The sequence below is a fragment of the Delphinus delphis genome, chromosome 7 (assembly GCF_949987515.2).
Source record: "Delphinus delphis chromosome 7, mDelDel1.2, whole genome shotgun sequence".
NCBI lineage: Eukaryota > Metazoa > Chordata > Mammalia > Artiodactyla > Delphinidae > Delphinus > Delphinus delphis.
Window position 1 is genome coordinate 1,040,118 of NC_082689.1, and position 23,444 is coordinate 1,063,561.

The following is a 23,444-nucleotide window of genomic DNA, read 5'->3' on the forward strand; positions in this document are numbered from 1 at the left end:
TTCACTTGAAAGGGGTCCGAGTCGGGGTGGGGGGGGCCCAGGGCTGCGCCAGGGGAGGGGGCGGCGCGTCCGGGCCCGGGTGTCGGTCCCCCACTCCCCCACCTATCGCACCGCGGTGTCAGCGGTGATGTCACAGCCCGGCCCCAGCCCCATCCCCGCCGCAGCCGCGACGCCCGTCCCTCTCCCCGCGCGACAAACCAGCTGGCGGCTGGGGCTTGGGCGCCGCGCGCAGCCAACCAGCGCGGCGGGAGGGGCGCGGGGCGGGCCGGGCCGGGGGCCCGCAGCCGTCACGCGGTGCCGCCGTCAGAGCGCCGAGAGCAGCCCGGGAGCGGCAGCAGCTCCGCGCTCGGGGACCCGCGCCCATGCCCGTGTTCATGCCGGGCCGCCGCCACTGACGCCGGAGAGGTAGGGCAGCGGCTCTCCCGGCCTCCCGAGCCCCGCGTCCAGAACCTGCACCCCGCATCCTGCACCTGCATCGTCTGCGCCCCGGGGCGGGGAGCTCGCGCCCTGCGCTGGCGTCCTCTTCTCGGCCAGAGGCGCTGGCGCCGCGCGGCCCCTTCCCTTCCCCCGACCCTCCCCCGTCCCCGCGGAGAACAATGGTGCAAATTCTGGGGTGTCCGCCCTTCTTTAGCAGCTGGGCAGGGCCCTCCGGAAAGGCCCCTCCGATGCGGCCCCGGCTGCAGGGGGACTCTCGTCTGGGATGGGCGGGGGTCGTTACGGGGAGGGCGCAGGCAGCTGGCTGCATCTCGAGACACCCTCCCCCCCTTCGCCGATCCTCCCCTCCCCTGGAGTGGAGCCATTCCTAGGGATGCGGCCGGGACTGCGACCGGACCGGCGGGGGAGGGGAGGGATGGAGAGAAGGCGAGAGGATGCGGATGGGGCATCCGGGAGGGGGCGCGACTGCAGCGGCCAGGCCTGAGGGGAGGGCACTCAGGGCGGCCGGGCGCGAGCAGAGGCCCTGGTCCCCGGGGTGGGGGAGGGCGGATGCTGGAGCCGAGAGCCAAACAGGCAGGCGGGCAGGCGGGCGGGGTGGGCGGGGGCTGCGGCGGGAGGGCTGGGCCGCCAGCTTGGTGCGCACCTCCGAGACTGCCCATCGCCCCACCCCAAGTCGCGTCCTCCTCCCAAGAGACCCCGTCTCCCTTCCAGAAAGACCCACGGTTTGGGAGGGGCCGCCTGTGGATGCGGCCTGCCTCCACGCAGCCAGCGCCCCAGTAACAGGTGTGGCCTGCAGGAGGGGAGGGGGCTGCGGGGCCGCGACGTCTCGGCTGGCGGCGCTCCCCAGGCGCCTGAGCTCGGATGACAGGGACACTGCAGCTTAGACCCTTTCGCTAGTCCTTTAAGCTGCCTGTCGCCCTTACTTCCCCTCCAAACCCGCCGCGCAGCCCTGGCGGCGGGCAGGGAGGGTCCGCAGTCTGCCTGGCGCTGGGTGGGCTGGGGGACCTCGGGCCGCAGGGGCGGAAGGGGGAGGGGAAGGAGGGAATGCCAAGTCATGGGGCCTGCCTGGCGCGGGCGCGACGTCGCCCCGGCGCGGACCCGATGCGCGCCCACGTTCCCGGGAAGAAGGACTTTCCCACAGAGACCCGCGGACCCTCCCTAAGCGGCCGCCCCCTCCAGGGGATGCCTGCATTGCTGGGATAAAGGCCTGTTAGAGCAAAGGATTGGATCTTAAGGCTGCGGAGAGGAGGTGGTGCGGAGAGGCCCCTGCGGCGCAGGGCTGCCCCTGTCCTAACCCTGGGGAGTCAGCGCGACACCCAGCGCGCGCTTCTGCAGGACAGTCACACCTAACCCATCCTCTCCCTGCTCTCGAGCTGGCTGAGGGCCCTTTACCGGGGCAACCGTGCCCATCCCCCTCTCGGGCTGAGAAAGCCGCCGCAGGTTTGAAGGGAAGCTCTGGGGTCTGGAGTGGGGGCTTGGGGCTGTACCTGCGGCGGCCATTTTGCAGGTGTGGTCGGCCACCCGCCTTAGCTGAGCCTGAGGGATGGGGGTAGTCAGGAATGAAGCAGGTGCGGCACTTGCAGCGGGTTGCAGTGTCTGCGGTGTAGGGTGAAGGATGCTGCTGGGGCCAGGGCCGGATCTCAGGACTGCACTTGGCTGGGGTCGAGATCCAGGAACCTTCAGGGGCTGATGCTTGCAAGGAGGCCACTGGCTGAGAGACCCAGACGAGGTGGAGGGGACAGTCAGTCTCTACCTGGGTGTGAAGTCTGGTGAGGGTACTGGGTCAGAGCCAGGGAAGGGACTAGAAACTCCATCCCATGCTATGCCTGGATCTGAAGGTGAGCAGGGAGTTGCCTGTGGGGCGCGGCCCACAGGACAGAGGGAGGGTCGGTGTGGGGTCAGGGCCCCTCCCCCCCCAAGGCTCCCAGGGAGGGCCCCTTTGAGGAGGGCCTGCCAGATGCCTGCTGTGTCCACCCACTGGCTGCTACCCCTGCTGAGTGTCCGTCCTTCCACCTCCCCCCGCAGGAGTGGCCCATAGACTGCCCGTCCTGGGGCCTCCCGATGGGCCAGCCACGGCCAGGTGGAAGCCGAGGCTCTGCCTGAAGCCCAGAGGTGGGGCGCAGTGGGAGTCACACCCAGACTCACTGGGTGCAGGGGGTCCAGCCCCCCAGCCTCGTCCCCCTTCAGTCCCCCTGGTGTCACCACTGCTGACCCAGGGCTGACCACGTCCTTTGGACGCGGAGCAGGGAAGTCCTCCCCTGGGCTCTGTGGAGTGTGGGATGGGGCTGGGGGAGGGACCGGGAGTGGGGGGGAGGTGGAGATGGGGGGCATAGCCTCAGGAGAAGGCTCAGAAGGGATGGGGCAGTCTGCCTAGGCCCATTCAGCTCAAATAGGCCAGCCAAGGTGGGTGAGCTGGGCGTGGCGGGGGGGGATATTCTCATGCGGTCCTGCTGTCACAGGATTGGGGCCTGTGGAAGGGCTACCAGCACTGGGAACCCCACCCTGGACTTTAGGATGGACTGACCAGGGCCTGTGCTCAGGCCTGCCAAGCCCTTCAGACCTGAGACCCTTCTGAGTCTGGAGGGGCCTGGGCTGCCTCTCCTGGGAGGGAGAGTGGCTGGCCAGGGGTCGCTCCGCAGCGAGTGACCCCCAGGATGAGTGCGTGGCTGCCCTCCTGCCCAGTCCTACGTGCTCCCTAGAGCACTCCCCGTTCAGTATTCTTCGGCCCAAAGGACCAGGCTCACCACCCCTACCCAGGTGGGCCACTCCCACTGTCTCCCCTGCCCCATACCCTGGAGCACCTCTGAGAATGCTGGAGGGGCCGGACCGTGCCCTCCCGCAAACCTCTCTGCTCTGCCAGGGTGCCCAGGGGCGCCGCCGGGCTGCTGGGCCTGCTCAGTACGTGGTTCTGTCCAGTTAGCTGGTGGAACTCCTCCCACCTGGCCTCACCCCGAACAGGCAGGCCCAGGGCAGGGGGCGGGGATGGGGCTGGTGGCAGGTGTGCTGCACCGTCCCACCTGTTCTAGTGGGTTTGCTGAGCACCACCAGGGTCCTGGCTTCGGGCTGAGGGGCCGCTGGCTGACCCCGGGCTCCCCCAGCTCCCCAGCCCAGAGTAATGGAGACGTTGGAAGGGTGGAGGGTACGGTCAAGGTCAGTGGTCAGCCGAGGCTGAGCCTCCTGACCCCTCTGGGGTTTTCCGCAGCCCCTCCTGTGGGCTTTCCCCTCCCCCGACACACACCACCCTGAGCCCGCTCCCTCCCAGCTGCCCCCCCCCATGCTTGCTGGAAGCCACTCCCCTTGCGGCCTCCGAGGTGTCACCCCTGGGATTGGGAAGGACACACCGCCTGCGTGGCTGGGCCCCGCTTCTGCCTGCTGCTTCTCTAATGCCTCTGCTGGATTTAATCTCCTAATCCTGTCCTCGTGTCTGGGCCGGCTGAACCCTGGGTCCCCGCCCCCGCCTCATCCCCTGCTCAGGAGCCCCAGGTGGGGAAACGCCCCCCTGCCCCTCCCTCTACCTAGGTTTCAGGACACCCCAGCCCTGGCCTCCTGTTCTCACTCCTCACCTTCCCCACTTGGCTCTTGGGCTGACTGGAGCTGCTACTCGGATACACACTCACAGACACACACAGACTCACACACACACGTGTACACACACGCTCACACACACAGATACACACAGACTCACACGCGCGCGCAAACACACACATTCACACACACGCTCTCACACACACTCACACACACAGATTCTGCAGCCCTCACCCGGCTTGTTCCTGCCTGGTCCTCTCTCCCCTGGAGCACTCCACATAAGCCCCCACTGTGAGATTCCCGCCCCCCTCCAGTGCTGCCAGCACCTTGAAGCCTGCCGTAAGCACCCCTGAGGGCCACCCCACCCCACGTAGGTAGTTTGGGGGTCAGTGAGGAGGAAGGGAACACTGATCGGGGCAGACTGCATTGCACACCTCCGTGTGCCGCCTTGTCCGCGCTCCCAACACCTCAACGCGCAGGTGGCATCGCACCCATTTTCCAGATTTAGAGGCTGAGGCTCCTGAGAAAGCATGTGACTTGTCACAGAGGACCTGGGGTTCCACCCCAGCTGCCTCTGACGCCAAAAACTTTGCTCTTCTAGCACTTTCTGCTCCCCCCACCCCCACCCCATTGCCACCCCATCCCGTGCCAGCACAGTGCCTTACACGCAGTGGCCACTCCGTAAATGCCGGTTCCTTGTTGGGCCAGTGGCTTTAGCCCAAGGCGTTCGTTTCCTGTGGCCCCAGGGCGAGCAGCTGCCTCTCTGTCGGGGGTGGGGATTGTCTGTGTGTCTCTGTGTTTCCATCAGGACCTGCCAGGGCTCCTGAAATGCAGCTCTGGGATAAGGGTGGGGATGCCCCAACTGCTCCTGTAGGCCCAGCTCCCTGCAGGCCCCCTCCCCTAGCCCAGCCTCTGGCCTATCCTCAGGGGTGTCAGGAGTCCTGGCCCCCCACCCCAGTCTCAGCCCTGCAAGTAACACTCAGGTAGTCCTCAGTTTCCTTCCCCATCTGTCATCAGCTCAAGCCAGGATGGTGAGGGGCAGGGCTTGGTCATCAAGGCTCAAGGCCTGTGGGTCAGTGGGGACCATGCTTCTGGGGGCCATCATGGGGCTGGGGCAGAGGGTGACTCAGCTGCTAGTGTCATCTGGTCTTCACTCTCCACCTGCTTCTGGGTCCAGGGCTGTACCACGGCCGAGGCTGTGCCCAGGAGGGCGGCAGCTCCGGGACGAGCAGTGGTGCGGTGGGCGATCTCAGCTGTCCCTTTCTTGTACTGAATGCATCCCCTTCATCCTCACCTTCCCCAGCTTCTCAATCACATTCTCTCTTCCGCTGAGTCCCCTCTTTCCTGGCGCTCTCAGCCCCGGAAGCCACCCCCCTCCTGCTGCCCGCTGCATCCCCTGGGCTGGACTCTGTCCGCTGGCCCCGGAGCTGCTTCTTTCTTAGTTTCCTGTCCTGTTTGGCTCAAGCGCATCCTTGTGTGACTTCCTAAACAGGGTGATGAGTCCTCGGCTTCTAGAGCGTGTCTTCGCTCTGTCCTCACGCTGGTCGATGCTTTGTCTGGGAGCACTTTTTGTTGGTAAATCACCCTGAAGCCTTTGTCATCGTCACTGTCTGCATCCAGTCACCTATGAGAAGGCTTTGTCAGCAACTCGACTTTCCTTCCTGAAATCTTTTAGGATTCTTTCTTCATCTGCGGACTCCTGACCATCCATGCAGTTGGGTTACGTGTGGGTTTATGTGTTTACTGGTGCTCGGTGGGACCTTTCAGCTGAAGACAAGCTCTATTCTTTCATCTGTTCATGTTTCTTCCCTTTCATTTTTCCTGTTTTCCTCCTTGAATTCAGGCATTGGTCTTCTGTGTTCTGGCCTTTTCTCTCATTCTGTCTCCTCGTTTATGTCCTACTTTCTGGACAATTTTTGGACTTCATTTTCGAGTTCTTTGGGGAAGTTTTGTGTTTCAGCATTCACACTGTTTATCTCTAAAAGAACCGTCTTCCTTGTCTCTAAGTGTTCCCGTTTCATAGCATCCTGTTCTTGTTTTGAGAATGTAGCATCTTGAAACATTCTGAGTCAGGTTATAAAGGTTTTTTGTCGGTTTGCTTGTTTTTGCTCATGGTTTTACCCTTTCTCACAGGGCTTGTTTTCTGCTGGTTTACTGGTCTCTCACTTCGAAGCCGCCGGGTGGCCTGCTGGGTAGTGGAAGGGTTCCTGCGATCTGGGTGGGATTCCAACTGGAGCCGAGTGTGGGGTGGGGGATGCCCAGTGGCAGGTTTGCTTTAGGCAAAGGTGTGGGAGCTGGATGCCAAGCTGTGTCCCAAGCGCCAGAGTGCAGGGGGCCAGCGTCCACATTGAGGACATCACTCTTGCCTGGTGTTTTCTTCCGTTTCTGTAGGGAAGAGCCTCCTACCTTTTGCCTGAGGATTTGGAAGCCACGGCCCTCTGAAGAGGAGGCAGGGAAAGGGGTGAGGGTTTCACCATCGAAGTGGTGGTTCCACAGGCAGACTTGCACCCAGCGCCCCCTCTTCAGCCTCACTCCCCACTCCTGCCCACTGCTGGGTCCATGGGCCCTCAGCCTAGAGCCCCCGGAGGCCCGTGCTATTGTGCTACAGAGGACCGCTCCCCTAATCCTCATGGAGTCGGGGGAGGGCCTGTCTTACCCACTTTGCACATGGGGCCACAGGATCGTGCAGAGTTCCGCCCGTGCTGCTGGCATCCTGGAGGTCCACGTCGAGGCCTTGGCCCCAGTCGGCTGGACCTCTGACCAGGGGTCTCCCTGCCACCCTGAATTCGGCGTCAGCATTCTCAGAATCCATGATTTGCCCCTGGGCTCTCAGTAGTGTTGCCAGGAGTGTGCGGCTCTACTGGCTGGTCTCACCCTGTCCACTTGTCTGCACGTTGCTGCCTGAACCACGTTTGTGAGGTCCCCTAGGATGCGTCATTCACTTTTGCGTCTGGATGGAGCTCCCGTAGGACTGACTGGTCCCCAGGTGTGGGGCATTTAGGCATCTCCATTCCCTCCCTCTCAACTCCTGGACTCATGCACAACACCTCTAGTTGCACAGCTGCTGGCCATGTGGTCTGCGGCCTTACTAGAAAATTGCCGTGTTGTTTTCAAAGCGGTTGAACCAATGAGCTTTTCCCAGGTGATCTGTAAGTTCCTGTTGCTGTATCCTTGTAACAGTTGGGGTTGTCAGACGTTTTAATGTTGTGATCCGTTGGGTATGGTTTTAGACAACACTTTGTTAATTACTATTGTGGTTGAGTATCTTGTCCTGTAATTTGCCTGTTCATATCTTTGTGCCCATTTTTTCTTTTGTGTCTCTTTTCTTTGATTTTGTCTGTTCTTTATATGTTCTGCACATGAATTCTTGTTGATTATATGGGCTACAGACATCTCCAGGTGGGTGGGCTTCTCTTCACCCTTTCAATGGTATCTCGATGCCTGGACTTTTCCTTTTGGTGTCTTCCATGGGCTTAGAAATCCTTCTTAAAGGTGAGCATGGAGAGAACAGTGTTTGGTTTCTTCCAGAACTTTGTTGTTCGCATTTAGGTCTTCAGTCTGCATGGAAGTTGTTTTGGAATAAAAAGGGCTCTAATTCTGTAGGACTGGCCAGTTGTGCTGGTCTGTCTTAGTCTGCTATAACAGAGTACCACAGACGGGGGAGCTTAAAAACCACAGAAACTAATTCTCACAGCTCTGAGGCTGGACGTACAGGGTGAGGGCGTGAGCTTGGTCCGGGTGCAGCATTGTCGCGGTACCAGCACGGCCAGGTTCTGGTGAGAGCCTTCTTCTGGGTTGCGGGTGGCTGACTCACTGTGTTTTCACATGGCTGAGCAGAGACAAGGAGCAAGTTCTCTTGGGACCTTTTTAGGGCGATGATCCCATTCATGAGGCTCCATCCTCATGACCTATAGCCTCCCCAATGCCCCGCCCCCAACACCATCACACTGGAGGGTAGGGTTTCAACGTAGGAATCTGGGGGGAACACAGACATTCAGTCCATGACACCTGTTTTCTCAGCATCCCTGGGTCAGCACCCCTTTCTCTTCTCATCAGCCTGTAAAGCCTCCTTGTCAGAAGGGCTGTGTGCAGGTCTGTTTCTGGGCCCGTCTGTTGCAATGGTGGTGACCGGCTTGTCCCAGCCACCTTGTCTTGATGACTACAGCTCTATATTGTCTTGTTATCAGTGGGGCCTATTGCCTTCTACCTCTTGTGCTGCTTTTTTTTTTAAACATCTTTATTGGGGTATAATTGCTTTACAATGGTGTGTTAGTTTCTGCTTTATAACAAAGTGAATCAGTTATACATATACGTATGTTCCCATATCTCTTCCCTCTTGCGTCTCCCTCCCTCCCACCCTCCCTATCCCACCCCTCCAGGCGGTCACAAAGCACCGAGCTGATCTCCCTGTGCTATGCAGCTGCTTCCCACCCTCTTGTGTTTCTTCAAGCTTGTTATTGGTATTTGTAGTATCTTATGCCATATAAATTTTTAGAAGCAATCTGTCCAGTTTCATAAAAAGACTTGTTTGTGATTTCATTTGAAATTACATTGAATGTTTTGATTCATTTGGGTGAAAATAAACATTTTTAAGACATTTAAATTTCTTTTTCATGAACAGGTTGTAGTTCTTCATTTATTTAGATTTTCTATAATGTTTTTGTAAAGTTTAAAAGTTTTCTTCATAAAAGTTGTATGTATCCTTTGTGACATTTATTCCTATGAAGGTACTTTATATTTTTGGTTATTTTTTAAATGCCACCTTAAAAAATATTTTTAAACTCTTGTCTCTAGTGCATACTAACATGGTTGTTTCCTAGCAACTTTGCTGACCCTTCCCACTAATTAAATAATTAAAATAATATGTCTCTGGATCCTCTTGATTCCTGTGTAGAAAAGCAAATAGTCTGCAAATAATGACAAGTTGTTTTATTCTTTTCCAACCCATATTTTGCCCATGTTATTCCTTTTTCTTGCCTTATCACTCTGGCAAGAACCTCTGCTACAATGTTGAATACAAGTGGTGACAGCAGGCATCCGGAACTTGTTCCTGAATTTAAAGGAAATGTTCCTACTATTTCACCATTAAGTGTGGTATTTGGGTAGATTTTTACTAGATACCTATTATGAGATTAAAGAAGTTTTATCCTTCTATTGCCAAGAGTTTTATCACAAATGGATTTTGAAAATGACTGAATGCTCCTTCAGTATCTATAGAGGACCTCATTTGGCCTTTTTCTCCTTTAATCCTGAATTGTATTAATAGATACCCTAATGTTAAGCCATGCATTATATTACCATACTGGTATTCCTGAAACAAACCTACTGCATTATCTTTTTTATTTTCTGCTGGACTTTCTTGTTAATATTTTGAACTTTTTTATCTATGTTCATCAGTGAAATTGGTCATTTCTCAAATGTTCTTTGTCTAATTTGATGCCAAGGTCATATTAGCCTCAGTGAATGAGTTGGGGATATAAACTTTCTCCCTCTGTTTCCCTCTCTTTTTCCTGTTCTCTTAAATAGTTTGTATAAGATTGGAAATATCTGGTCTTTTGTATGTATGGTAGAACTCATAAAAAGTATCTGAGTCTTCTACTTTTCTGGTGGTTAATATTTTAAACTATTGAGTCAATTTATTTAATGATTGTAGGAAAATTCAAGTTCCTACTGACAAATTTTTCTCCTGGTTATAGGTCATCTTTTCTGGCTTCTTGGCACGTGTAGTAATTTTTAAAATTGAATTCTAGACATTTCTACATTGTGGAGCATCTGAATTATGCTTTCTTCCTGTAAAGAATGTTGGGCTTTGTTTTGGCAAAAGCAGTTAAATTACTTGAGGACTTATTTGATCCTTCAAGGCCTGATTTTAAGCTTTTACAGAGTTGCTCGAGGGTAGATTTCACTTTGGGACTAGTTAAGCCCACACTAAAGTATGATTTCTTTGGAGTCTCTACTGAATGTCTGGGGGCCTGGGATGGAGGGACCAAGAGAACTGTATTCTGGCTGGTGGAAGCACAGATGTCTTCTGACTTTGTGTGAGCTTTGGGAAGTCTTCAGTCTTCAATCTTCTTTGTCCAGTCCATGGGCATGGACTAGTAGTCTACAAAGATGCAAGGGGATCCCTATGCAGATTTCTGGAGCTCTATTATTGAGCAACTGTTTCCTTTCCAGAACTCTGACCCACAGATTCCAGCAGCTGCAACCTACCCAAACTCTGACTTCCATCTCCCCAACTCATCAGAGTTGCTGAGCTGTTTGGGTCCCACCTCCCAGTGCCTGAGGTCTGTACATTGTCTCTGGGAAGATTTGGAGTGATTGGAGGGAAGGGAGACTCATATGTTTCCCTCCTCTCAGTGCTTTTTGTGCCATGTCTGAAAACAGTCATTTTCATCTATTTTGTCCAGTTTGCTAGTCGTTGTTCACAGTGGGAGGTTAAGTATGGTCCTTGTAACTCCTTCATGGCTGGATGTGGAAGTGCTATAAATTTTGCTGGTAGTATTTGCATGATCATTTACTACTAAGTTTATTTATAACTCTGTAGTGATTTTTTGTTTTGTGTGTTAGTTATTTAGAAGTTTATTTTTTTAATTTCTAAACATATGGGTTTTAATGATCTTTTATTGATTTTTAATTTAATTGTGTTCAAATTACATGATGATTTGATACAGAGTCTTTGAAATTTATTGGGAGTTGCTTTATGGCCTACGACAAGGTAAAATATTGAAAATGTCCCCTATGTACTAGAAAAGTATGTCTCTAATTTTTGAGGGCAAGGGAGCACGTATGTTCATTAGTTCATGATCGTTATGTTGTTCAAATCTTCTGCATCCTCATTAATTATATGTCTGCTTGATCTGTCAGTTAGTGCGAGGTGTGTTAAAACTGCTGTGGTAAATTAATGAATCATCCATGTTGCATGACTCCTAACCTTTGTTTTATGGTTTCATCGTTTTGTCTCTCTGGGGCCATTCTGGGTAATTTTTTCTGACATATTTTCCACTTCATTAATTCTCTGTTCAGCTCCACTTAATTTGCTGATTAACGGGTCTGCTAAGTTTGAAAATTTAAAGGATTACATTTTTATATCTAAAAGTTCCGCATGGCTTTTCCCTCGTGTTTTACTGCACTATTTCCCATTCCTGCTTATTTCTGTAAACATTTTAAGTGCACTTATTTTGTAACCTGTATCTGACAGTTGTAACATCTGAGGTCCTTGAGGATCTAGTTCTGGTTTTCTTTTCCTTTTTTCCTGATTCTCATGGTGAATTTCATCTCTGTGTCGGGTAATATTTCACCATCAGCTGCTATTTGACAGATCTTCATCTCTAGGAATACTGGGACCCCAAGGGTAGGAAGCTGTTTCCAAGGAGGATTTGTATCTGCCTTTGTGAGGTGCTTTGGGCGCAACACCTGAGACCTACTCTGAGCTAATTTCTCAACCTTGGGCTTCCCTGATCGTGCTGGTGAATTTAGACCCAAACCTGCATGAGGTCAGGGCTGTGGCCTCAAATTCTCAGAAGCACTGGCTTGTTCACCAATGGAGCTGAGAGTCCTTCAGACCAATGCCCACATCCCTTTGACGGCAGATGGCTTTCCCCAGCCTTCCACTCCACAGGGGCTGTAACTTTGCAGGATCCAACTTTTTGTGACATTTGATTCCAGTCCCGACTGCCTGTGTTTGAGGCTGTCTCCCATCCCCCCACTCAGCAGGTGAAACCCAATTCTCTGCATTTCTGGCATCAGCAAACGCCTGCAGCTTCCTTCTGGGTGGGCTTGTGGGATGGGCTCCCCACTTTCATTTCAGCTCCTCCTTCCTCTTTTCCCCCCTTTTCCAGAATTCTCTTCTTTTATTCTGATGCTTGTTATTTATCCCAAATTTCTAGGTGATTTCTAATCGGAGGGTATTTCACCCATCATATTGCCAGAAATGGGAGTCTCTCCATCACCTTTCTCCCCCCATCAGTTTTGAAATATTAATTTTAATGAGCAAAACTGATTTTTGTTTTCATGCACACCAGCGCTTGTCAACCAAAAGTGAGCTAGCTTTCTCTCTCCCTCTTTCCCTGAACCATTTGGTAATTATTTTTAAAATAATTCTTTTAGGTAAAATATGAACATGATTTGGAAGAGTCGAATGTATCTACAAAACTCATTTAGGGAATCAGCAGTTTTTGCTGTCTATCTGCAACCTCTTTCAACTCCCTTTAGCTGTTTGTTGTTACTTTTTGTTGTTGTTACTGTTGTTATTTAGCTCTAGATTGCTAAATAATGTGCTATTCTGCTCATTTTTGGCCTGTTTCAGAAGTTACATAGGTAGAATTATATAGAATTCAGTGTTTGGTTCATCCTTTCTAATTTATCTTCTCTCCCTCCTTAAATGCCATTGAAATAACAGTAGAGGTAAACTAAAGAAAGACCTAAATGCTTCCATAAGGATAAAAAAACAGAAGACGAGGCTCAGCAACCACGTTTTGGAAAATGAAAGGCAGAGCCCACGTGGTAACTGACAGCAGATCCAGGAGAGCCAAAGGCATGGAGGGAGATTGGGAAGCAGCCTGCGGACGTCCTCATAAGGCTCAGGAACTGGGCCCCCAGCTGCCCTGGGCAGACGGATCCAAAGTCTGCTCGAGAAGCAGCTAGACTCCTGAGAATTCTCCCCACCTGCTCCTTCCCCATTTCTTTCTTCCTTTCTGACCCTTCTCCCTCCTTAATCGCGTCCATCTCCATGACTTAAAGAGTCAGTGCTCACAAGCAACTGATGCATTTTTCCTGCCCTGACCCCTCCTCAGATGCTCACATCCAGCCTCCTCCCAGACATCTCCAGGCATCTCCTGCTGGCGCCAGGGTTAAGGGGTGAACAAGATGTAATCCTCCTCTGGCAGAGCCTCAGCTGCTGGTTCACGTGCACCGGGTCCTTCTCAAGGCAAACCTTCAAGTCCCGAAGGTCCGCCTGGCAAACCCATGGCTCCCTGGGGGACGGTGGGTTCTGGATTGACCTGGGACTGCTGTGAAGGACTCCCCACCTCGACCCCCATGACTTAAAGCTATACATTTCCTCGTGAGTTCTGTGTGAACTGCACTCCACAGCTTTGATATGTTGTATCCTCATTATTCAGTTCAAAATATTTTCTAATAGTCAATGAGTTTTTTTTCCTTTGACCCATAGGTTATTTAGAATTGTATTGCTTTATGTCCAAACAGTCGAGAGGTTGTAGGTTTTGGGCTTTTTTTTAATTAATTAATTTATTTTTGGCTGTGTTGGGTCTTTGTTGCTGCCTGAGGGCTTTCTCTAGTTGCGGTGAGCAGGGGTACTCTTTGTTGCGGTGAGCGGGCTTCTCTTCTCTAGTTGCGGTGGCTTCTCTTGTTGTGGAGCACGGGCTCTAGTGTGTGCAGGCTTCGGTAGTTGTGGCACGCGGGCTCAGTAGTTGTGGCTCGCGGGCTGTAGAGCGCAGGCTCAGTAGTTGTGGCGCACAGGCTTAGTTGCTCCGCGGCATGTGGGATCTTCCCAGACCAGGGCTCGAACCCATGTCCTCTGTGTTGGCAGGCAGATTCTTAACCACTGCACCACCAGGGAAGTCCTGGTTGTAGGTTTTTTTATTGCTTTTTTTTTTTTTTTTGCAGTACGCGGGCCTCTCACTGTTGTGGCCTCTCCCGTCGCGGAGCAAAGGCTCTGGACGCTCAGGCTCAGCGGCCATGGCTTATGGGCCCAGCTACTCCGCGGCATGTGGGATCTTCCCAGACCGGGGCATGAACCCGTGTCCCCTGCATCGGCAGGCGGACTCTCAACCACTGCACCACCAGGGAAGCCCTACTGCTTTTTTGTTTGGTATTGATGTATAGCCTAATTCTACTGTGGTCAGAGAACATATGAATTTAATTTTATGAAATTAATGAATTTAATTATAAATTGAAATTCGTTAGCCTTTACTTTATGACCAGCATATGGCTAATTTTAGTGAATGTCCCATGGGCGCTTTAAAAGAATGTGCATGATAGATATTTTTCCTTTTCCGTAGCTGATAGAATAGGCAAAGCAGGGACTTCCTAACAGTCCAGTAGTTAAGACTTCGCCTTCCAGTGCAAGGGGTGTAGGTTTGATCCCTGGTTGGGGAGCTAAGATCCCACATGCCTTGCCAAAAGGGACAACAAAACAGAAAACGTAAAACAGAAGCAACATTGTAACAAATTCAATAAAGACTTTGAAAATGGTCCACTTAAAAAAAAAAAAGAATAGGAAAAGGAAAAAATTTTATCTTTTTGTTTTCAGCCTCTCTGTGTCTTTTTATTTAAAGATGTCTCTCGTCAACAGACTATAACTTTAAAAAAAAAATCTGTTCTGACAACTGTAACATTTGACTTGGAGTAAATGGTCCATACGAATTGACTTGAGCTTTTATCTCGGGTCTTCAATCTTCATTTTCCATTTGACACTTTTTTTTGTTCTGTTTTTCCTCCTGTATTGCCTTCTATTGGATTAATAAAAATATTTAAAATTTTTTCTGTTTATCTTGCTATTAACCTGTTAGTTGTACATTCTTTCTCTGCTCTTTTGATGGTTACCCTAGCAATTGAAACAAGTATCCTTGAGAGTCTAATATAAATGATTACTTTTCTACTTAACGTTGAAACCTTAGAACCTGTATTTTGGCTTCCATCATTTCTGTTGAGAAGTCAATTGTCAATCTTTTTTTTTAATATAAATTTATTTATTTTATTTTTGGCTGCATTGGGTCTTCAGTTGCTGCATGCGGGCTTTCTCTAGTTGTGGTGAGCAGGGGCTGCTCTTCCTTGTGGTGCGCAGGCTTCTCATTGCGGTGGCTTCTCTTGTTGCGGAGCACAGGCTCTAGGCACGCAGGTTTCAGTAGTTGTGGTGCGTGGGCACAGTAGTTGTGGCTTGAGGGCTCTAGAGCACAGGCTCAGTAGTTGCGGTGCGTGGGCTTAATTGCTCTGCGGCATGTGGGATCTTCCCGGACCCGGGCTTGAACCCTTGTCCCCTGCATTGGCAGGCGGATTCTTAACCACTGCGCCACCAGGGAAGTCCTCAATTGTCAATCTTATTCTTGTTCCTTTAAAGGTCTTTTTTTCCCTGCCAGCTTTTAATACTTTTCTTTCCGTCTTTGGTACTCGACAGCCTTACTCTGATGTGCGTTGGTGTAGTATTCTTGGTGTTTGCAGAGCTTCTTGAATCTGGATGAAGTACTAAAATACTTCAGTAGTTTTAGACAATTAATGGTCATTATCTTTTAAAGTATTGCTTCTGTCCTATTCCATTATTCTCCTTTTAGATTTCAGTTGCACGCATGTTCGACCGTTTCACTGTGTCCTGTGTTTCTCTGATGCTCAGTTTTATATTTTCTGTTCTTTGTTTTCTCTGTTCTTTAACTTTCTGTTGACCTGTTTTCCACTTCGTGAACACTGTCTTCAGATGTGTCTAATCTCTTCAGTGTTTAATTTCAGTGATTGTATTTTCAGTTCTAAAATTTCCATTTGATTCTTTTTTATAGTTTCAAATCCTCTTGCAAAATTCTCCATTTTCCCTTTATTCTCTCCATCCTTTCCTCTCTTATTTTGAACGTATAAGTCATGATTATTTTAAAGTGCTCGTTTGATAAGTCCTAGATCTGGATCATATGTAGGTTTGTTTCTATTTTTCTTTTTACCTTTCTTTCCCAATTTGTTTTGAGTCACATAGCCCCGTCTCTTTTCATGATTGTGAGTTTTGATTGGTCTCAGAAGTTGCCTGCGAATACATATGCGAGGCTCCAGATGGCTCAGATTTTCTCTTCCAGGCAGGCGGAGTGAGGGTCGTCCTTCGTTCAGTCAGAGGCCGAGCTGAGCCAGGGCTGGCCGCGGTGTGACAAGGTGCAGCCCACCTGTGGCTCTGCCCTGCTTGTAGGTTCTGTGCCCTTCAGGGCTTTCAAATCGGACCCTGGCATGATTGCTGTGGCCCCTCCTCCCAGTGGACCCAGAACTCTAACCTCCGACTCCTTGGCACCTGAGACCGTGGAAGACTTCTCTTTGATTTCCAGAGGCTTCCTACTTGAGTTTTAAACTTCCGCCCCTCATGCCTTCGGAGTTAGGCAGATGTTTTAAGGGGAGAACTGACCATTTGTTCGGCTTAAGTCTCTGCTGCTTTCTCCTGGGATCTTGACCTCTCAAGTTTTGTTTTTCTCGACCAAAAAGCTCTGCAGGTTCTCCATCCCTCAGCAACGGCTTTCTGCCTGGGAAAACTCTAGATTCCCAGCCTCGAGGCCGTGACCAGAATGCAAAACGCTCAGGGAGAAAGTGCTGGGGAAAGTCCTCCCCTGCCCCGGTAGCCCCATCTCTGGAATCTTGGCCTGCCTGTCTGTGTGGCTTCTGTAGCTCTTAGACCTTCAAACAGATTTAAAAATTGTATGCAGCTCTTCTAGCTGTGCACGGAGGGGAGCCGTTCCGCCACCTGGACGCACGAGTCCTCCTTTGTTTGTCATGCTTGGTGTCAATGCATACTTTCTCTCCAGAGCCATAAGCAGAGTCTCCTATATGTTCCTGTAACACTTTCCAAGATAAAGTTCTAGCTCTATTTTTCAACATGGGATAGCCAGTTGTCCGATCCCAATCTCACCCAATCCTTGCAATGCTGCTTTATCATATGTTGGCTTTGTCTGTGTGTGTGTGTGTCTGTCTGTGGCCAAGCTTCATCTTTTCCATTGATCTCTCTGTTCTTGTGTCACTACTAGACTTTGTAAATTATTGTAGCTTTAGAGTAAATGCGATAGCTGGCAGGGGAGGCACCCCCTCTTTGTTCTTATTTTTCAAAACTCTCTTCCAAATACTTGCCAAATTCCACTGAAAATCCTGCTGGAATATTTTGCTTACTGGAATTGCGCTGAATTAATATAGCTAAGTCTGAGGAGAACTGAACATTTTGCAATGTCAAATTGAATATCTTTCATAAATATTTTCTTCGTTTCTAATTATTACCTGTTTCGCCACTTGGGAATCACTTATTCAAAGGGTACGGCCTTTATTTTTAAGGCATGAGGCCTGTTGCTAAAGGCTTGCTAGAAATCTCACCCCAGTTTGCATTCTCACCAAGAATTCATGACCTTGTTCCTACTCTTCCCACTCCAGCCAGCATGTCCTAAGGCTTTTCTCAGTTTAGAAAGGGCAAAGATTTTCCAGCACAAGGAAACGTGGATTCTCAGAAAGGCACGTCCTCCAGTCCACCCTGGACGGTCATTCATGGATGTAAGAAGGTGAAACAGTGTTGGAAAAAACGTTCCTGGTGGGTAGATGAGGGCGCACTTGATCTGTGAGGGGCTGTGGGGTGGAGCTGGGCATGATTCCAGCCCCTGAATTCTGCTCCACCCACCTGGGCTTTTGCTCGTGTCCTGGACCCTTTGGCCCTCAGCTGTTGGCTGGCCTGGAAGTTTCCTCTCTCCCTGTAGCCTCTGGAAGAGCTGTGTTGCCTGAGGGACGGTCCTGCTCCGTGCCCAGCCTGCTCTGGGGAGTTCTGGGGAGCCTAGGAGCTGGCCCTGGGACTTTACAGCACTGACCTCAGCCCTGGCCATGCCCTCCCCCATCTGTAGAGAGAGGGTCCCCAGGGTATCTGCAGGCCCCTCCTGCTCTTGGTCCTGGGGTCTATGTACAGAGGTCCCTGCCCCATTCTAGAAGGGGGTCTTTGGGCCAGATTCTCCTGAGGGTGTCAATTACAGGCAGGGAGACTGAGGCAGAAGGTTCCCTTTTCAGAAGGGGAGATGTCATGAAACCTCAGTGTTCCATGGAATCACCTCCCGGCTCACCCGAGTCTCGTGGGCACTGCTCTGTCCATTCATCTTGGGCCCGTGGGCTTCCAGCCCAGGGAGGGACAGCCCTCTCGAGCTGGCACAGACCTGGCATGGAGCCTGCCCGGGGCCTGCGTCCTTGGGAGGTGGGGGGGTGCCTCCTCCGTGTGAGTGTGACCTGCAAGTGGACGTGAGGGTCAGCTTCACATTCACACCTGGGTGGTGGCCAAGCAGGCCCAGGGAGTGGCAGCCGCGTGCAGAGGCTCGCTCCGTGGTGGCCAGACAGTGGCCGCGCCCTTGCCCTCCTTCCTCAGGCATTTGCCCCGAGCCTGGCCACACCGTGGGTTCCCTCTTGGCTTTCCCCTTTTGTTTGTTCTTAAAATTTTTCCAAAGTAACATGGAGACGTGGCATCCAGGTCCATCAGGGCTGCGAGTCTCCACGGGAGCAGCAGCCCCGCCCGGGCCTCACCCTCCACAGTCCGTTTTTGGTTTTGTCTGATCCGTTTAGATCCCACTGGGACAGAGTCAGCTTTTCTGCCCCATCGCACTGCTAACGACCCCACCGCATGCCACGCCTCTCCCCGTCTTCCTGCTGTGTTTCCTGTGTGTTGGTTAGTATTTTGTGTTTACACCAGCAGAACTAGTGGACATTCTTTCCTGCTGCTCTGAGGAGTGCACTCTGCTTATATTTGCTTTCTTGAAGAACATGGTATCAGGAATGAGTGATAACGGAATGCCTGGGGTCATCACTGACCTCTCATCAAACCCTCTGGTGGATGCTTCTCCACGTAGGGAGACCACCTCCCGCCTCGCAGCCCCGTCTTCTTCCTGGCTGGGTCCCCTCCATTGCCCTCCGATGAGGGACGTCCCCCCCTCGAGGCAGCCCCAGGGTCCTGCTGGGACCCCTTCACCATCCTCCGGGCTGGGCCCGCACCCACGTCTGCCCCACCAGCCACCTACCTGCTGGAGCACAGGTTCTAGCCTCCTGCAGAGTCTTCCTGGGTCTTCCTCTCACCCTCCCTCCCAGTTGTGATTGGCTGAGCTCAGAGTTCTAGGCCGAAAGTCGCCGTTCCTCAGCACTTGGAAAGTGTTTCTTCATCTGGTATCCCTGAGATGCTGGTGCCATTCTGAGTCTCCATCCTTTCTCTCTGGAAGCTTCTGGAATCTTCCCTTTAGCCCTGAGATTTCACAGTTTGCTGTGGTTTCTGACCTTTAAAGCAGGTGGGGTAGGTAGACCCTTTGAATTTGGAGACTCATGACTGGCTGTGCTGGGAAGTTTTCTTGAATTATTTCTTTAGTAGCTTCTTTTCATTGATCCCCAAATTTCATTTCTCTCCTCACACAGAAAATTACTTAATTGTATTTCCAACCTTTTTATTTACTTCTGAAGGTCCTGTTTTCGTAGTCTTAATTTCCAAGGACTCTTTCTTATTCATTAAATGGTCCTTTGAAAAAAAGCTACTTCACTTGCTCGTGGGTGAGTAAATTTCCTTTCTGAGGATATTCATTACAAGGTGTTGAAACATGTTTGTTCTTCTCTTCCTGCTTTGTCTCTTTCTGCTGTGCTCCTTTTCTGTTTGCTTTAGTCTCTGTATTGCTTGCTAGAGGCTGTGGTCCTGTTTCCCCAGCAGAGGACCCTGCCCTCTTCCCTGGCAGCCAGCAGGTGGGGGCCCTGCAGCAGGAGGAGGAGGCTGGGGTCCCCCACTACTGGGCATCTTCACTGGGCTTTTCACACCCACCTTCAGCTGGTCCTCAGAACTCCAGGCTGGACCAAGCCTCACTCTCCCAGAGGGTAGCCTCTGGCCTCCTGCCTGATGGTGGCATGGGGTGGGGGGGCAGGTCCTGGATATTCACCGGGTGGGGATGGTGGTCTCGGGGTCTTCATTACTCTGCTGGGGCTGCCATAACAAAGTACCACAGACTGAGGGCTTAGACAACAGAAGTGTATTGTCTCACAGTCTGGAGGCTGGAAGTCCCAGATGTGCAGGGTGGTTCCCTCCAAGGCCGTGGGGGAGAACCACTGCCTGCCTCTCTCCTGCCTTTTGGCGGTTTACCCCCAGTCCTTGGCTTGTAGACCTCTGTCTTTGTCTTCACGTGGTACTCTCCGTGTGCGTCTCCTTTATAAGGACGCTGGTCACCCTGGGCAGGGCCCACCTCACTCCAGTGGGACCTCATCTTAACCAGTTACAGTGCCAGGACCCCGTCCCCAAATAAGGTCACGTTCTGAGGTCCTGGGGTTTAGGACTCAGCATGTGAATTTTCAAGGGATACAGTTTAACCCATGACATGGCCTGACCCTCCCTCTGCTAACTTTCCACAAACACCTGTTTTCGGTCCCACCCAGCCGCTGACCTTCAGAGGCACCTGGAGTCTTTCTGGGTCCCAGAGAGCGAATCGGCTGTTTCTGGTTAGGCTCCAGCTTTCCTAGGCTCCTCTCATCCCGTTGGCGTTCTTTCCTAAAACTCGCAGCATTTCTCACCCGCAGCTGCCCTGCTCCGTTCCTCTTCCTGTGGACTGGTTATCCGAGCAGGTGTCACAGCCGGAAACATCTGCGCTGCCCTTGTGGATATTGTTTCTAACTCGCGTCTCCCTTTTTCCCAAGGTGTCTCCTGTGCCCGCTGGGGCTCCCGCCGCCACTAGGAGTGACCCACAAAGTCCGCAGAGATGGCTGGGGCCTCGGTGAAGGTGGCGGTGCGCGTCCGCCCCTTCAATTCCCGAGAAATGAGCCGCGACTCCAAGTGCATCATCCAGATGTCCGGAAGCACCACCAGTGAGTATCGCGGCTGCTGGGCCCTCGGGGCCGTGGCTGCTGGGCCCTCGTGGCCGTGGCTGCTGGCCCCTCGGGGCCGCCGTGGCTGCTGGGCCCTCGGGGCCGTGGCTGCTGGGCCTTCGGGGCCCTGGCTCCCTCCTGGTCCACCCGGGGTGTCGGTCTCCTGGGACTGCAGTAACAAATGACCACAAACTGGGTGGCTTAAAACAACGGAAATTTATCCTCTCGTGGTTGTGGAGGCCAGAGTTCAAAACCGAGGTGTTGACAGGGCCACACTCCTGGAGGAAGATCCTTCCTGCCTCTTGTGGCTTTTCCAGTTGTGGCCGCCAGGTTGGCCTGCGGCCGCATCACCCCAAGCTCTGCTGTCATCACGTGGCTTCTTCCCTGCATGTCTGCGTCTTTGTGTGACCTGATGACCATTGGACGTACCCTAATCCAGTGTCCTGCATGTCTGCGTCTTTGTGTGACCTGATGACCATGGGACGTACCCTAATCCAGTGTGACCTCATTTCAACAACTGACTACATCTTCAAAGGCCCTGTTTCTCACGTTCTGAGGTTCGGGGCAGATAGGAGTTCTGGTGGGGCCGCTTTTCAACCCAGGGCACAAGGTTCCTGTTTCTTGTCTTGTTTCAGCTGCGTTTTACTTTGTCTGCTCTTCTGTTTTGTTTCTAATTGTAAGTCATCTTAAGCCTTTCTGAGAAGTAGGAGGCCTGGGGTCAACAGGATGAACAGGGAGTAGGAAGAGACAGAATGGCGATTTCGAGAAGGTCAGAAGGACAGGCATGGCCTCCAGGGCCCCTCTAGTGCGCAGGACCCGGCTGCCGGAGCCGCAGAGAGGACTTAGCCCCGAGCCTCCCCTTTTGCTCTTTCTGGTGCCACAGACTTTGTCCTGAGTTGGGGCACGTTTGCAGAAGAGTGGACAGAGCCCAGTGTGCAGCTCAAGGAGTTCTCAGCAGCACCCCACTGCTGAGAACAGAGCGATGCCGGCACCCGGAAGCCCCCCTCCCCGGCCCCACCCACCCTTACCCACAGGGGAGCCGGCATCCTTGCTTCTAACACTAGGTTAGAGGCTTGTTTGGGGTCCCCTGGAAGTCAAACCAGTGTTTGGCATCTCCTGCTGGTCAAGAGCCCACCTCCACGCTCGGTGACTTAGAGCAAGAATTCGCCGTCCTCTCTCCCAGCTGTGGGTTTGGCAGGGCTCAGCGGGGAGGTTTGCACCTGGAGCTGCCGCCGTCGCCGCAGGCTCCCGTGGTGCGCCTGCACCTGAGTAACCCCACCCCTTCTGTCATCCACCGGGTTGGAGGGAGGGGCTGCCCCAGGGGAAGGGCGCTCAGGGCTGATGGCGGCTGCCGCCCTAGGCCTGTTCTGGGGCTGAGGCTTCGGGCGTGGCTGGGGGTCTCTGCAGGAGGCCCTGGAGCAGGTTGTGGAGGCCCCACTCAGAGCCTGTGGGGGGTCTGTTGGGCATATCTGGGGGCTCATAGTGACTGTGAGTGGTGCTGCCTCTGCTTGGTCCCTGGAAGCAGAACTGAGGTGAGGATTTGGGTGCCAAGAGCTTATGTGGGAGGTGGTCCCTGGATGCACTGCGGGGGTGCAGAAGCTGCGAAGCAGCAGGTGAGCAGGTGGCCGCCACGGGCAGCGGGGGCTCAGCTCGCTGGGACCCTCTGAATACAGAGTGCACCTCTGGGCTGTCCTCCCCAGGAAGCTGGGGGTCTTGTTCAGCTGCTGCCCAACGCGGGCGGAGGGTCCGTTCAGGTCCTGGCTTTCTTGTATCTCCAGCCTGGCCCCCTCGAGGCTGGAGAAAGTGCTCAGGAGGTGTGACTCAAGCCTTAAGGTGGGAAGCCAGGGACTGTGACCGCAGGTGGGAGCGTGACCCTGGGTGGGCAGGCGGCATCTGCACGAGGAGCTGATAGGGTTGCGGCCACATCGCTGTTGGGTGACCCAGGACATCAGGAATGGCTGTGAGAATCCCCGTCCATGCTGGGTCAGGCCCCAGCGGCATAGTTGCCACCTTAGACATTAGCTGGGGGTCTCGGCTTGAGGGGCTCACAGGTGACCAAACCCTACGGGAACCTGTAGAATGGACAGAAAGAACAAAGGATCAGAGGCAGACCCTGTGTCTCCCCTGGAACTTGGGGGCGGTCCAGGACAGGGTGGGGCAGGTGTCACAGAAGCAAAGAGCTGGAGATGATGGCGGGCTGCACTCAGGGGAACTTCTGATCCACCTGGGGCCTGAGAGACAGAGAGAGACAGAGACGGAGAGAGAGAGAGACAGAGACAGACAGAGACAGAGACAGAGAGAGAGAGACAGAGAGAGAGACAGAGAGAGAGATAGAGACAGACAGAGGGAGACAGAGAAAGACAGAGAGACAGAGACAGAGAGAGAGATAGAGACAGAGATAGAGACAGAGACAGAGACAGAGAGACAGAGAGAGAGATAGAGACAGAGACAGAGACAGAAAGAGACAGAGAGACAGAGACAGAGATAGAGACAGAGATAGAGACAGAGACAGAGACAGGGAGACAGAGATAGAGACAGAGAGAGAGATAGAGACAGACAGAGACAGAGACAGAGAGAGAGATAGAGACAGACAGAGACAGAGACAGAGAGATAGAGAGACAGAGACAGAGAGAGAGAGAGAGAGACAGAGATACAGAGAGAGAGATAGAGATAGACAGAGAGATAGAGAGAGAGACAGACAGAGGCAGAGAGAGAGATAGAGGGAGACAGTTAGAGACAGAGACAGAGACAGAGAGAAAGACCAGAGAGAGAGAGAGACAGAGAGAGAAACAGAGATAGAGAGAGAGAGACAGAAAGAAATAAAGAGAGAGACAGAAAGACAGAGAGAGAGATAGAGAGACAGAGAGAGACAGAAAGACAGAGACAGAGAGAATGACAGAGACAGAGAGAGACAGAGACAAAGAGAGACAGAGAGAGACAGACAG

At 52.6% G+C, this 23,444-nt stretch overlaps 1 protein-coding gene across 13 annotated transcripts in view; it reads left to right on the top strand.

The window, feature by feature from the left end:
- The first annotated feature begins 318 nt into the window (after positions 1–318).
- Positions 319–23,444, top strand: part of KIF1A (kinesin family member 1A) — an 89,262-nt gene continuing 66,136 nt past the window's right edge. For 12 of the 13 annotated variants that reach the window (XM_060015796.1, XM_060015798.1, XM_060015803.1 and 9 more), the window contains exons 1-2: positions 319–405; positions 20,332–20,499. In XM_060015796.1, the coding sequence (XP_059871779.1) occupies positions 20,394–20,499 (106 nt within the window). In that variant the 5' untranslated portion in view covers positions 319–405; positions 20,332–20,393. Of the gene's footprint in view, positions 406–1,156; positions 1,219–20,331; positions 20,500–23,444 lie in introns of those variants that run through there. The other variant, XM_060015797.1, reaches the window with a different exon arrangement.